The sequence below is a fragment of the Staurois parvus genome, unplaced genomic scaffold, assembly GCF_062004578.1.
Source record: "Staurois parvus isolate SC_StPar_1 unplaced genomic scaffold, SC_StPar_1.0 ptg000586l, whole genome shotgun sequence".
Classification (NCBI taxonomy): domain Eukaryota; kingdom Metazoa; phylum Chordata; class Amphibia; order Anura; family Ranidae; genus Staurois; species Staurois parvus.
Window position 1 is genome coordinate 5108922 of NW_028318382.1, and position 14780 is coordinate 5123701.

General features: G+C 39.6%; 1 protein-coding gene across 1 annotated transcript in view; it reads right to left on the reverse strand.

The window, feature by feature from the left end:
- The window catches only part of LOC149450057 (zinc metalloproteinase-disintegrin-like VAP1), a 72070-nt gene that overhangs the window by 37710 nt on the left and 19580 nt on the right, over positions 1-14780 (reverse strand). The window contains exons 2-5 of the mRNA XM_089692490.1: positions 13996-14078; positions 10292-10368; positions 9562-9640; positions 1168-1244 (exon numbers count right to left, since the gene is read on the reverse strand). Coding sequence (XP_089548616.1) covers positions 1168-1244; positions 9562-9640; positions 10292-10368; positions 13996-14078 — 316 coding nt within the window. The remainder of the gene's footprint in view (positions 1-1167; positions 1245-9561; positions 9641-10291; positions 10369-13995; positions 14079-14780) is intronic.

A 14780-nucleotide genomic window follows, 5' to 3' on the forward strand; every position in this document is an offset into this window, starting at 1 on the left:
TCCACTTTGTTATAATAACACTAACAGGTGACCGTGGAATATTTAGTAGCAAGGAAATGTCACGGATGGACTTACTGCACAGGTGGCAACCTATCATGGTACCATGCTTGAATTCACAGAGCTCCTGAGAGCGACTCATTCTTTCACAAATGTTTGTAGAAGCAGTGTGCATGCCTAGGTGCTTGATTTTATACACCTGTGGCCATGGAGGTGATTGGAACACCTGAATGCAATGAGGGGTATCCCAATACTTTTGGCAATATAGTGTATCTATAACATTTTCAGAACAACCACTGAAGTAGAAAACAAAATTGTATTACCTACAAAGCTGATAACTATATAACCAAACATTTCAATGGTCTAGATTTGAGCAGTTTTGTCCTAACTTCAAAGGGGTATGTTAAGGTGTTGTCGGACACACCAGGCTTTTTGTGGCATTGGTGCAGTAAAGGCTTCTTTCTAGCATTTCAACCATGCAGCCACCATCTTTTTCCAGAGCAGCCTGTATTTCTCCTGAGGTTACCTGTGGGGTTTTCTTTTTATCTCCAATAATTCTTCTGGAATTCGTGGCTGCAATTATTCTTGGTCTACCTGGCCTTGGCTTGGTATAAAGAGCTCACTGAATTTTCCACTTCTTAATAAGTGATTGAACAGTACTGACATGCATATTAAAGGCTTTGGAGATCTTTTTTATATCCTTTTCCTTCTTTATAAAGTTCAATTTACTTGCTACGCAGGTCTTTTGACAGTTCTATGCCTATGGCTCATTATTTAGCCTGCTCAGTACATCCACCTGAGAGCTAACAAACTCATTGACTATTTATACCCAGACACCAATTGCAATTTAAAAGGCCACAGATGTGGGAAATTAACCTTTAATTGCCATTTTAACCTGTGTGTGTCACCTTGCATGTCTGTACGAAGGCCAAGCATTCCAGAGTATGTAAACTCTTGATCAGGGCCATTTGGGAGATTTCTGTTATCATTACGAGTTAAAAAAGAGTCAAACAACTATGTGATAATAAATGGCTTCTTATGGTCACAATCATTAAATAAAATATCTCACCATCTCTGCCAGGGTATGCAAACTTTTGAGCACAGCTGTATAATCTTCTAGTGACAGTAATTGCATCACACCTTCCCTCATTGTTTTCTCCTATATCTTACCTTAACCCATGGCACACACTGAGGCTGACTTGGGAGTTGTTGTCATTCTTCACACGTCCCTGGTAATAGCAGTGATCCTGCAAAAGATATATGTTAAATTGTCTTAAAGCCAGAAACAGATCCAAACTAATCTCTTTGCAAGTTATTAGAGTTAAAAACATAGGTTCTCTACAGAGATGTGGGCACCGCTTTTTTTCAGCGGGAACACAGGGGAATGCAGTTCCGGCACCTCCAGCACTGAATGTATGTAAAGGCTGGGGTACTGGGGTGTGCTGGAGGGTCTACCGATTCTGGCTGCTAGGGGATATGTTGTCACTGAGGGGATCCATTGTTGCATGAAGTCTATTGGTGCTGGTGGGGGGGTCTGATGTTGAGATGCTGACTGCTGGAAGATCTGTTGTTTCTGACGTGGGTCTACTGTTGTTGGGGTGGAACTATTGGTGCGTATGGGGGATATTTTTGCTGGGGAACTATTGTTGCTGGGTTTTTACTGTTACTAGCTGCATGGGGATCTATTTATTTGTTATCATTAACACATTCCATATAAATTGGTTATCACCAAAAATGATAATTAGTTCTGTATTCTTTAAAAGGGCGGTACTGGGAGGTAGGTACAGGTTGGAACAAAGTGGCAGTGCTCAGAGGTGGGTTAGTGGCAGAGACAAGGGATGACTTGGAAGGGGGTAGTACCTGCACCTATTGTCTGAGAATAAAAAGCCCTGTATGTGGGTAAATACCTCTGGAAAATTCTGACCATGGAACAATGACACCTTTTCAGTTTTTTTTTTTTTTTTATGATTAACTTTTTATTGGTTTTCAAACATTACAACAAACAAGTCGCATAGGTAAACATAAAATAAAAGAGGAAAAGGAGAGAAAGCCAGAAAACAAGCTCTTTTATGAGGGGTTCATAAGTACATACAATGTCAATACAAAACAGTGGAGTGGCAATCAATTACAAACAATCTGAGCAGACAAGTTAGCATTATAAGTATCCAATGGGTCCCAAACTGCTTCAAACGCAGGAATAGAAGCAGCGTGTAAAGCAGTTACGTACTCCAACTTTCTAATCTCTGCTATAACCTTAGTCAATTCCAGTAACATGGGGGGTATAGAAGAAAGCCAATGCATGGAAATGAATCTCCTGGCCGCCGTCAAAATGTGGGTGGAAAGTTTCCGTGCATGTTTAGAGAGGCCCGAAAAAGGTAGACCCAGCAAAAAGTAAGGGGGCTCAAAAGGAACAGGAGCACGCAAAAGTTAACGCAATAGGGTAAGGACCTCTCTCCAAAAGGGATAGACAATGTGAACTGCATGGGTCCCAAAAGGAAACGTTTGTAAGAAGAGAAGTCAATGATGTTGGTCATAGACCAAAGGAGGGAAAAGGGTGCGTCGGACTGAGTCGTAGAGATTCAATCTCAGTCTATTTATTAGGGAGGCTCTGGGAGGACCATGAGACAAGGGTCCAGAGATGGGTAGCTAAATAGTATGACACAATGTCCGGGGCCCCCAGTCCCCCCCTGGATCGAGGAGAGAGAAGGACAGTATGAGCAATCCGATGTGATTTGTTGTGGCAGATGAAGCAGAGAAAAGATTTCTGAAGAGAACGCAACTTGGGCATGGGGATAGGGACCGGAAGTGTCTCAAACAGGTACAGGAGCTTGGGTAATATAGTTAGTACGTTGATCCGTCCATGGAAAGATATGGGAAGAGAGTCTCATGATTTTAAGGATTGAGAGGTGGCATGGAACAGAGGGGGGAAGTTAGCCGCATAAATGGAGTGATAGAAGGGAGTGAGGTTGGTACCCAAATATACCTTTTCAGTTTTAACTACCATATTATGCGGTATGAAGTGGTAACCCAAAACCCGAAAGGTAATAGTAGACTATTTTCCCTCTGTTTTCACCTGGTGTTCTTGCTAGTAACACACCACCTGCATTAGAGCACCCCAGGGGCACTTTGGAGAGCAACATTATCAGTCTGGGGAAAGGAAGAGTTAGATGTATAAGTCTAGCAGATTTAGATACACTAACAAATTGAAGCCAAACCCCAGCTAATACTTCATAAAGAGGAATAGCAAGAGGTTTTTTATCCTTATAAAATTAAAGAAAGAAAGCCTAAAAAAGGGAACTAATCCAGCCACTACATCTAAGAATTGGTACGCTGCAATATAATAAATGTTTGCTCTTAAAAAAAACAAGAAATTGCTTCTATGTAATTATTAAACGCTAAAACTGCAGTATAGGGGGCGCATGCGCGGCCGGCTACGGGATGGACGTGCTCTGATCACAGCTCCGTCCACCCGCCACCTACAACGCGGCACACACCAGCCCCGGGGGAAATAAATCACCCCGCACTGTCACATACCTCTGCCCACATCCCGACAACCATGCCCCGCAGGAGGAGAGCCCCTGATCATCCAGGGAAGCTGACGAAATTCTTCCCTGCTATTGTGCAAGGAATCCAAGATGGCGGCCGCAGCACAGACATACAGGGAGAAAGCAGCCACGAGGAGGACTACAGGGCTCAGCACAGGGATCCGAGGCTGCAAGAATCGCTCTACCCAGGGGACCCTGGTGAGTTCTCACCCCCTCTGTCACCCACAACTAGCAGCCCTGCCAAATCTAGGCCACGATTGGACCAGGATCCTAACATTTCCTACCAAGCCCTACATATCACACCTCCACCCGCTACTTTAAACCTGCCAGATATAGACGCATTTCCAGCAGCAGATCAGCCGCTAACGGAGGTGTCCATGAAACACCTGCTGACGTCACTCCGTCAATCTCTGCAAAATTACATTTTTGCGTCTTTAAATCAAATAACTAATGTGGTACAGCACCAAGAGCGTAGAATATGCCATATTGAAAGCAGTCTAGGTGATATCATAACAGCGCATAACGATTTGATTGACGCTCATGCAGATCACTCATCTGATATCGAGCAAATCAATTTAAAATTAGCAGACTTAGAAGATCGCTCGCATCGCAACAACATTAAATTCAGAGGGATCCCTGAATCAGTGCCGAGCGAAAATCTGCTACTCTACATACAGCAGTACTTCAAACTACTCCTACCAACACTTCCAGATCTAGAGCTCGCGATTGATCGAGCCCACCGACTGCCCAAACCAGCGTTTTTACCGGCATCTATTCCAAGAGATGTACTGATCTGGGTGCATTTTTACCACGTTAAAGAAAAAATTATGATTGCGGCTAGAAACCCACCACCTCTCCCGCCATCACATGCAAATCTACGCCTCTATGCGGACCTCTCCAAAGCCACGCTCCTTAATAGAAAAAAAATGATTTCCATCACTAAGGCCCTAAGGAATCATGGCATAGCCTACCAATGGGGCTTCCCAACTAAATTAATAGTGCGACGACAAGGCAGAATATTCACCGTCAGGAACCTGGAAGCAGGCTTAGACCTGCTCAGGACATGGAACATTCTCCCTGCAGATACACATGACAACACCTCAAACTCTGCCCAACGCATGGAGACATCTCAAGCTGCTACATAGAGCATTCCAGGTGCTGACATCTTTCCTTCTCCCCCGGGGGTTATTTTTTCAATGCTTACACTTCTGGCGATCGGCCTACATTTAATGAAGTTCGCTCTCCAAGTTTACGTGTGGCATGACCCTGTAGGCGGTCAAAGCCTGTTTATACCCCCCATCTCTAAAGTAGCGATGTTGGCTACTTGGCCTCTTTGCATTTTTTGCAAAACTATTTTTAGTATCCCTTGCGTTTCCTCTCATTTTTTCCTACGGCACCATCAGCTAACCCTCCTTACTTCCAATCGTGTTGTCCTTGAGGCTACATGGATCACCTCCTCTAAACCTCCACTCGAGCCTTACTGGTACTATGACTATGCTATTACTATCCTTTCTCAGGAGATTACCAAAACAACAATCCGACATTATATTTCCAACGAAGAAACTTATATAAATGATTAATATAACATCTCTTAATGTTAGAGGCCTAAACTCTCCATTCAAGCGATCGCTGCTCCTTAAAGAAACCCGGAAATCCCGAGCCGACATTTTCTTTATACAAGAGACTCACTTCGCCACGGAAAAAACGCCTAAACTACACCTGCACCATTTCTCACAAATATTTATGGCAACCAATCCTAAAAAGAAAAACGGGGTAATTATAGCCATTAATAACTCTCTCCCTTTCCGATTCATCTTGAAAATAGCCGACCCACATGGATGCTTTTATATCCTCATTTGCCAGATAAATGACATAATCCACACATTGGTGAATGTATACGGCCCAAACAACAACCAAATGCAATTTTACCGAATGCTCTATAAGACCCTCTCAGATCATAAACAAGGCAAACTCATACTTGGCGGAGACCTCAACGTTATGAGCAACCCACTCGTGGACTCATCCTCTAAGAAGCCACCCACTAAATATACCTTTAATCAATTTCTACATGATCACGATTTGTATGATATATGGAGATGCCAACATGGCTCTGAGAGAGACTACACCTACTACTCCCCAGCACATCTTTCATACTCCAGAATAGATATGTTTATCACTGATAAATGGACATTACAACAAGTGACTTCCTCTAACATTGGAACCATTTCCTGGTCAGACCACGCACCAATCAGTATATCCTTGGATGACGATCGACGCTCGGCGCTCCCACCGATTTGGAGACTCAACTCTTCACTCCTGAAACTTCCGGACAATCAGAAACATATTTTAGAAGCCCACAAATTGTTTTTTGCTACCAACACCACTCCAGATATCTCAATTACTACACTTTGGCAAACTTACAAGGCCTACATGAGAGGTATCCTCATACAATTAAACTCCCGTATAAATAGACAGCGCTCTCAACAAATTGACCAGCTTCTAACCTCCATTAACCTAAATGAGGAAATTAACAAAAAACACCCTAACCCTGCTATTTCAGCAATTCTAAACCAAGATAGAAACAAATTACGCACCCTCTTACTCCACTCTTATGACACCAACCTCCAAAAAACGAAGACCAAATTTTATGTGCTCGGTAATAAAGCAAGCTCTCTTCTTGCTAAGACCATTAAACAAAAATGACTTAAGACCAAAATATCTATGATCCAGCATCCAATCACACGTTCTCCTCTTACAAATCCACTAGATATTGCTAACGCTTTTGCAACATATTATCAGAAGCTATATAACATAAAAGATGACTCTAATACAACCCAACCAACGATTCCCTCCATTGAACGCTTCCTGCATAACACCAATCTTGCCCACATTACCCCTTCTCAACTCGAATCTCTATCGGTACCAATCTCAACCTTAGAAATTGAAAAAGTCATAACCACTCTACCTTTAAATAAATCACCAGGGAATGATGGCTTCACTAATGAATACTACAAAACATTTACATCCGATCTTAAGTCACACCTATCTGCCCTCTACAATCACGTGGCATCTGACGGGGAATTCCCCCCTGACATGCTACAAACGATAATCACAACCATCCCAAAACCGGGCAAAGACCCCCAACTCGCTCAAAATTACAGACCGATACAGACATAAAAATATATGCTAAGATAATTGCTCAAAGATTACTCCCATACCTACCTACATTGATCCATCCAGACCAAGTGGGTTTTATACCTGGTAGACAAGCTCCTGACGCCACCAGGCAAATTATATCTCTGCTTCACCACCTTGAAACTGACAAACGTCCCTCCCTTTTTTTATCACTAGACGCGGAAAAGGCTTTCGACCGAATTCATTGGAAATTTATGACACTTACATTACAAAAGTTTGGCATTGCGGATTGGATCTTGTCGGCGATCCTCGCCCTTTACTCTAAACCTTCCGCTAGAGTCTTAACTAATGGCACGCTCTCACAGCCCTTTAGTATATCCAATGGAACCAGACAAGGTTGCCCCCTCTCCCCTATAATTTTTGCCTTACTTATAGAACCACTAGCGACTAACCTTAGAAACGACCCAAGCTTCACGGGAGTCAAATACCTCACCACTAAACACAAAATCAGTCTCTTCGCAGACGACATTATACTGATGATTACAAATCCATATAAATCACTCCAGACGATTCGTACGCACATTCAAAGTTACTCAGTGGTCTCATATTACAAACTTAATGAATCCAAATCATCAATTTTAAATTTATATACACCCTCTATTACCCAGGACTTACTCTCTAAACAGTTCCCTTTTACCTGGGAAAAACACAGCATTCCTTACTTGGGGATTAGACTCACCCCTACGACTAACCACCTTTACCCAACTAATTACAGATCGCTACTTGAAACTATCCCACGGGATCTCAAGAGCTTTCGCACCTCTACTCTATCGACATTGGGTAGAATAGCAACTCTAAAAATGTGTATACTTCCTAAAATACTATACATTTTCCGAACACTCCCCATCCCAGTCCCATGCTCTTTCTTCACTAACCTCCAGGCCATATTAAACAAATTCCTATGGAACTCAAAAAAACCCAGATGCACCACGAATCTCCTAATACGTCCAACCTCCAGAGGTGGAGCGGGCCTCCCACATATGAAATCCTACTACCAAGCTGTTCTATTAGATCAGCTCTTCTTCTGGTGGCACCCCTCCCCTGAAAAAATATGGACCACCTTGGAAACATCTGTGTACCTTCCATACGCGATAATGAACATACTATGTCTACCTCGAGCGGCTCAGATTCAAGCGCTTCACAAACACCCATGCATACAGGCCTCCTTAACGGCATGGCACGATTTTGTTGACAACAATAAATTTGGGAAAAACAATGTTCAAACCCCTACCCCACTTTCGTCCTTGCATTACATCATACCTCATCTAAATCTAACAAAGTGGACGGCCCTTGGCATACTTCACATTCAAGACATATTCACCTCAAGCAAATTGGACTCTTTCTACACCATTCAAAGCAAATTTCACCTTCCTGGCAATTAACAATTTACATATATGCGCATAGCCCATGCACTCCACAAAACAAGTATCCCGCACACAACAGAAATTCCTGCAACTGCACATCACTTCTTTTATAGAACCAAATACCCAAAAAAAGGAATCTCTGTCTTTTATACACTTATAACCGAAAGGCAATTTACAACATATACTTCCTCCTTAACCAACTGGGAGAAAAATTTCCAACAATCGATATCCCCAAGCATGTGGGAAAAAACATTTACCATTACGTACAAGGCCTCGAAATGTTCCTCCCACTGGGAAACATATTTAAAAATATTACATGAATGGTACCTAACTCCCACTAAATTATCAATATTTTATCCACAACACTCGCGAGCCTGCTGGAGACACTGCGGAGAGTCTGGTATACTATTACATATACTCTGGAATTGTAAGTCAATTAAGTCTTACTGGAACAAAGTTTTTCAAATAATTTCCTCAATTACAGGTATGTTGGTAACACCAAACCCCGCTTTAGCTCTCCTGCATGTTGGCGTAGATAACTTTCCTACAAATTCACGCACCATTGTTATACATACTTTAGCAGCAGCAAAAACCAATATTACCAGACTATGGCGCTCTACTACTACTCCCCCTTTGTCTCGCCTCTTTTCCGATCTCAATCTTCAATGTGAAATGGAAAGAAGGATTGTATAACAAAACTCCACCTCTCACAAATTTAATACCCAATGGTCTAGATGGCTTAAAAACCCAAACTGTTCTGTAAAATGATTACTAATTCTACCCATTGTATTACACGTAACTCGTCATCCGATGGTGCCCTCTCTCTTCTTTTCCTTTCCCTCCCCATTTTCTACTTCCCCCCCCCCCTCCCTACTCATAATCTTTCGTTCTCTAGACTGGTTCACATGACAATGAGCATACCTCTCATGTATACAATTGGAACCTAAAGTATCCCCGGCCTATTGGTGGGGATCTTCCACTCCTACTCCTCTATTCATGCATTATAATCCTTCGAGTGAACCCTTCTAGTTTCATGTTAATATGTTTACCCTTTTGTATGTTGAAAAAATTTTTTTTTCCTTCAATAAAAACCATTTGAATATAAAACTGCAGTATACACATACACATACACACAGCGCTCTTTTTAATTCATAATTTTAAAAAAATCGCTATACCATTCCAATCGCTATACCATTTTGGGGAGAGATTGTGGAATGGTTGAGTTGTACGTAAGGATTCCTTTATGACATAAATAGATGAGCGTTTACAATATCATGTACAGCTCCACCCTTGATATAAATGTATACAGCTTTATGTAGGTCAAGCCAGCACTCAAGTAGGTGATGTTTCAAAAGTTTTACAAAGTCCAAAGTAACCTAAAGCCCTGCTCTAAGTAGATAAACCCTTTAAAAGTAAAAAATAAAATAAAACTGCTATACAATCATTATCATTCTACATACCTGCCATGCTGGACTTGTAGTTACTGGAGTCCCATCATCCAGATAATGAGTCTCTGTATAGTTGTTAGTTAGCAGGTCTCTGTGTGAAAATAGAATACAGGCTTTATAAAACAATTCAGTGCGAAGCAAAAATATTTTTCTACTGTTCAGTAATATACAGTTACTTTCTGGAAGCCATCTGCCCTTAATTCTGGCATACAGGCAGGAGGGTGTGCTTAACTGATAAAACTACTGGGATGTATGACATCAATTGCCTAGGCATTTCCTCCTGTACCACTACAGCCATTTCCTCCTGTACCACTATCCCCTCCCTCCTAGATTGTAAGCTCCAAGGAGCAGGGCCCTCGAACCCCTTGTGTATTGTATTGTTACTGTATTGTCTCATGTACTGTCTCCCACTATAATGTAAAGTGCTGAGCAAACTTTTTGGCGCTATATAAATACTGTATAATAATAATAATAATAATAGGCATGGAAACTAGAAAGTGACTAAAGAAATGTAAAAAATAGTTTAAAACAAGTATGATATACAGTACTTTCCTATCTATTTACTAATGCTCACAGCATAGGGATTCAAAATAGTTTATGTTGATTAAAATAGTGAAGTTCCACTTTAAGGAAGTGTTTCACATCCAAAAAGAAGTACTTTTCATTTGGCATTTTGCACATTTTCACTCTCTTCGATAAATGAGTGTGTTATTCTAAGCAATAATATGTGGGAGGTACTCACTCAGTCTTTTCCAGCTGAAGTTCTAATGGCTGTCCATTTAATTCTATCCCATAATGCACTAGGTCTGGATATTTGCTCTGTGAAGATAGGAGTGGCATGAACACATTTATGATGTCTTCTGGGAACCACACTAACAATAATTTGGCAAACATAAAACGAGTATTGCACCACATATTTATAAGGATAGCACTCATATCACATTCTGTATTTTTTTTTTTTTGCTGCAAAAGACACTCTATCTAGGAAGGAGTTCCACAAGATTTTGGTGTTTCTATGTGGAAATTTGTAAAGGTGAGCTACTGCTTTTGGATGAAAAGACCTGTCTCAGAATCAGAATCCCAGTTAATCATACAGAGTAGTTTGAAGGGGTGTCCACATCCTCTTCATCGTATACCAAACTCATTAATTTGCAAAGGTGCCCACATATTTTCCTTAGAGTATATTTTCTCAAATGAAGGTGTACAAACCCTTAAAGTATAACTAAAGGCAAAACTTTTTTTCCCATTTTGGATAGAGCAAGACTTACACTCATGGGCCACTTTATTAGCTACACCTGTTCAATTGATTGGCAACACAAATTGCTAATGAGCCAATCACATTGCAGCATCTTAATGCATTTAGGCATGTAAATGTGGTGAAAATTACTTGCTAAAGTTCAAACTGAGCATCAGAATGGGGAAGAAAAGGGGTTTAAGTGACTTGGCATGGTTGTTGGTGCCAGGCAGGCTGGTCTGAATATTTCAAAAACTGCTGATCTACTGGGATTTTCATGCACAACCATCTCTAGGATTTACAGAGAATGGTCTGAAAAAGAAAAAATATCCTGTGAGTGGTAGTTGTGTGGAACAAAATACCTTGTTAATGTCAGACGTCAGAGGAGAATGGGCAGAATGGATCAAAATGATAGAAAGGAAACAGTAACTCATGTCAATATGGACTAAAATCTCTGCATAATGTTTCCAAAACCTTGTTGAATCTATGCCATGAAGAAGTAAGGCAGTTCTGAAGGCAAAAGGGGGTCCAACCTGGTACAGGCAAGGTTTATCTAATAAAGTGGCCAGTGAGTGTATATCATTAGGATTTTTTTGCCATTTCTGTCTCATTGGGGAGATCTCTCTTCACTTCCTGTCCCTTAATAGGAAGTGAGAGGAAATCCCTCCAAAGTGAGGGAAATCCGGTGTGTCACCAGAGTCACCAGACCTAGCGTCTCCAATGGAAGGTTTCCCCTTTGTTATTGTTCTAGTGACAACCCAAAATATGGGATTTTATTTTCTTTCACTTTCAATGATAATGGTAAACAGGACGATTAGAGATAATAAATGTCCCAGACAGCAATAAAAACTGACAGGGGTTCTAATCCCCCTCGACTCTATCCAAAACTAAATAATACAAGTTTTGCCTTTAGTTATACTTAAAGATATTTTTGTGGCTCTAAAGAATAATTTGTAATATATAAATGTTAAATCAAAAATAAAAGTGAAAAACGTGAGATGCTAAGGCAGTCCTTTTACAATCCATATATTACTAAAAATCCCAAAAGGTGAAGAAACATGTGAGGTCAAGAAAAAGTCCTTACGGAATCCATATATTGCTGAAGGTGTCCTCACACTCCTACTTCCTCTTAGAGAGAACATGCATCAACCACCAAGTGACACCTTTTAGGGAGCCTCTTACCAGACAATGTGGACCATTAGGATGTAAATGGTCAAAAACGCTTAGATATATCCTTTAATTGTGATTCTTCAGGCACAAGGCACGTCCTCCATCAGAATCTCTTCTCTGCTGCCACTTCCAGAAATGTCTCCTCTCTACCTCTTCCTGCTCCAATCCTTTTGGGATTTTTAGTACTATATGGATTGTAAAAAGGACATTCTTTGCATCTCACGTGTTTTTTTTTTTACTTTTATTTGTGATTTAACATTCATATATCACAAATTATTCTTTTTGGTTTATGTTATTTTATTTATTTTATATTTGGATTTAGTGCTGTTTTCTGATATTATTTATGTGTAGCTATTGGTATCACAATTGCATAGTGGTTGCTTCATCTTACACTTTTCTGATTATTTCAACGCAGGTTTTTATATCATTGAAGATCTGGGACAAAGGAGACCAATTTTAATTTTGGCTGTATAGCATGCATACAGCATAATGACAATCACAATTGCTGCACAAAACTTGATAATGCCATTTACACTGTTCAGATAATCTGTCATCATTAAACTTAGTTGTAGGTATACTCTGCTGGGTTATTTTTACTTAATGGGTTCTTATCATTTCAATCAGAGGGTAGGATAGATGGTTAGTGACCTGACACTGCACCTCCAAATCATGTGTAGAAAAAGGTTTGCATGCCAATTGGTGGGACTTTTAGGGTGCCCTTAATAAGAACAGAAAATCAGATAAAAAAACATTTTATTACAAAATACCATATTTCATAAATGAAATACATTTCAATGGGTGATCAAATGATACAAATCAATGACACATCATATTCAGAAAATGCCATCCATGAGATATTGCTAATATTCTATATGTATGTACAACATTGCAACAAGAGGTTACATATAACCATTGGTAAAAGATAAATATATAACAGATATGGTAAGTAATTCTTCAATGCATTTCACGATGATCTTCATCAGGAAGATATGCTACTGTCTTATGCTACATTTCTCATACTTGTCATGCAATACTTTGGTGCAATCTCTCTGCTAGGATTCCAAGATATAGCCCGCCCAAGCCATCATAGTTTTCTGCTGCATTCCCCATAACTAATTTAAAATGATTTTTAAAAGTGCAGCTGAGATACTAAGACCCCCTCATAATGCACAACCTTTCCCGAGGGGGTTTCTTACCAGCGAAAACAGAATCAAAATAAAAATGTATTGCAATGCAAAGTACTATACCCAGGAACACAAATGTTAAGCAAACACTAAAATAAAAACTACTACATTATATATAGTTAAACATTTCATTTCAGCATCGAAAATTAACACAAACAAAACCAGTAATATTCTATTTAGAATGAATAATAATAAACAAAAATATGCAGGATTTATAATGTCCTACTTGATAGAAATGCTATATTTAATACTCTAGGATAAAATATATGAAATATTACTTTGGTTTTCTTGCACCTTATCTATTATCATTTTTTTCAATTAACTTTTCTATAAAAACACTTGCCTCTTTATAGTTCTATAACACATGACAAATCTCTACGAATCTCAGAAATCATCAAATCAGAGTGACAACTCCTAAATGGGATGACAGCTTATAATACCATGTACTGTACAGCTTAATGTAGGGCAACCTGCACTTTAGGTTTTTTGGTTCTTTAAAGGGTCATGGCTGTCCAAAGCTGTTCATTTGGGTTTGGCCATTTCTATCCATAGCCAAGGCAAAGGTGCATGTTAATAGTGGTCTCACCACCAGCACATACTCACTGGAGTTGGGATTAATGGCAAAAAACAGTGCAGGAATAGTAATGAGGCAGCATGACATTTGTAGAATTAGGAACCCAGAAAAAATATATAAAATATAAAATATATCATAATATATAACATTTGAATTTTTAGCCCACCATTATTTCTAAACTTCTCAGTTATTAACAAATAATGCAAATTTTAAATTAGTTAATTTCCTTTAACATTATTCCTCCTTGTGTGAACAGTTTTGCATAAGTAGATCAGTTACTGTACCTGTGTATCTCTCTTGTGCTGAGTATGAAGTTTTCGAGGATAAACCACCTCATATCTTTGATCCCCAGGAAGTGGATTCAATCCTAAAAATAATACATTGTCACCATGATTTTTTTATTATGAAATATCACATTAATTCATTATTCATATCAAAAAGTCCTGCTTTAGAAAATAAAACCATACTTTCACTGATAAAAATCTTAATGTCTGGATCCTCACAACTTGGCATGTGAACAGCAATGTGTTTTGAACAGGAAACACAGCTTGCATTAAGGGGCCCATTTATAATGTAGTAGTATGGCCTTACTGCAGCCATACCACTGCTTAAATTGGAACTGCACTGCATCTGAGCACCACAAACCAAAATATTTGTTGATTCATTGTTAATATTCAAATCAAACTCATCCATCCATGTCTCCATGCTTTATTTTGCTGAGAAATAATTTTGGAAAATACCCCTTGGTATTTCTGGCAGTGGCCTTCTAGAGTAAGGGCAGACGATCAATATAGCATTTACTTGCTGGAATCCATCTGCCCTTAGCTCAGACACTGACTGAGCTGAGAACCCTCCATCCCCTCCTGAAGGCTCCTAGGATTTGTGACATCATTTACCTAGGCATGGAAACCAGAATGTAACTGAAGAAATGTAAACAAAAGTTTAAAAAAAGTAAATATGATATACTTTCCTATCTATTTAATAATGCTAGCAGCTTAAAGATTAAAAATAGTCCATGTTGATTGAGAGTGAAGTTCCACTTTAAACAATAAAGACCCCAGTTATATGA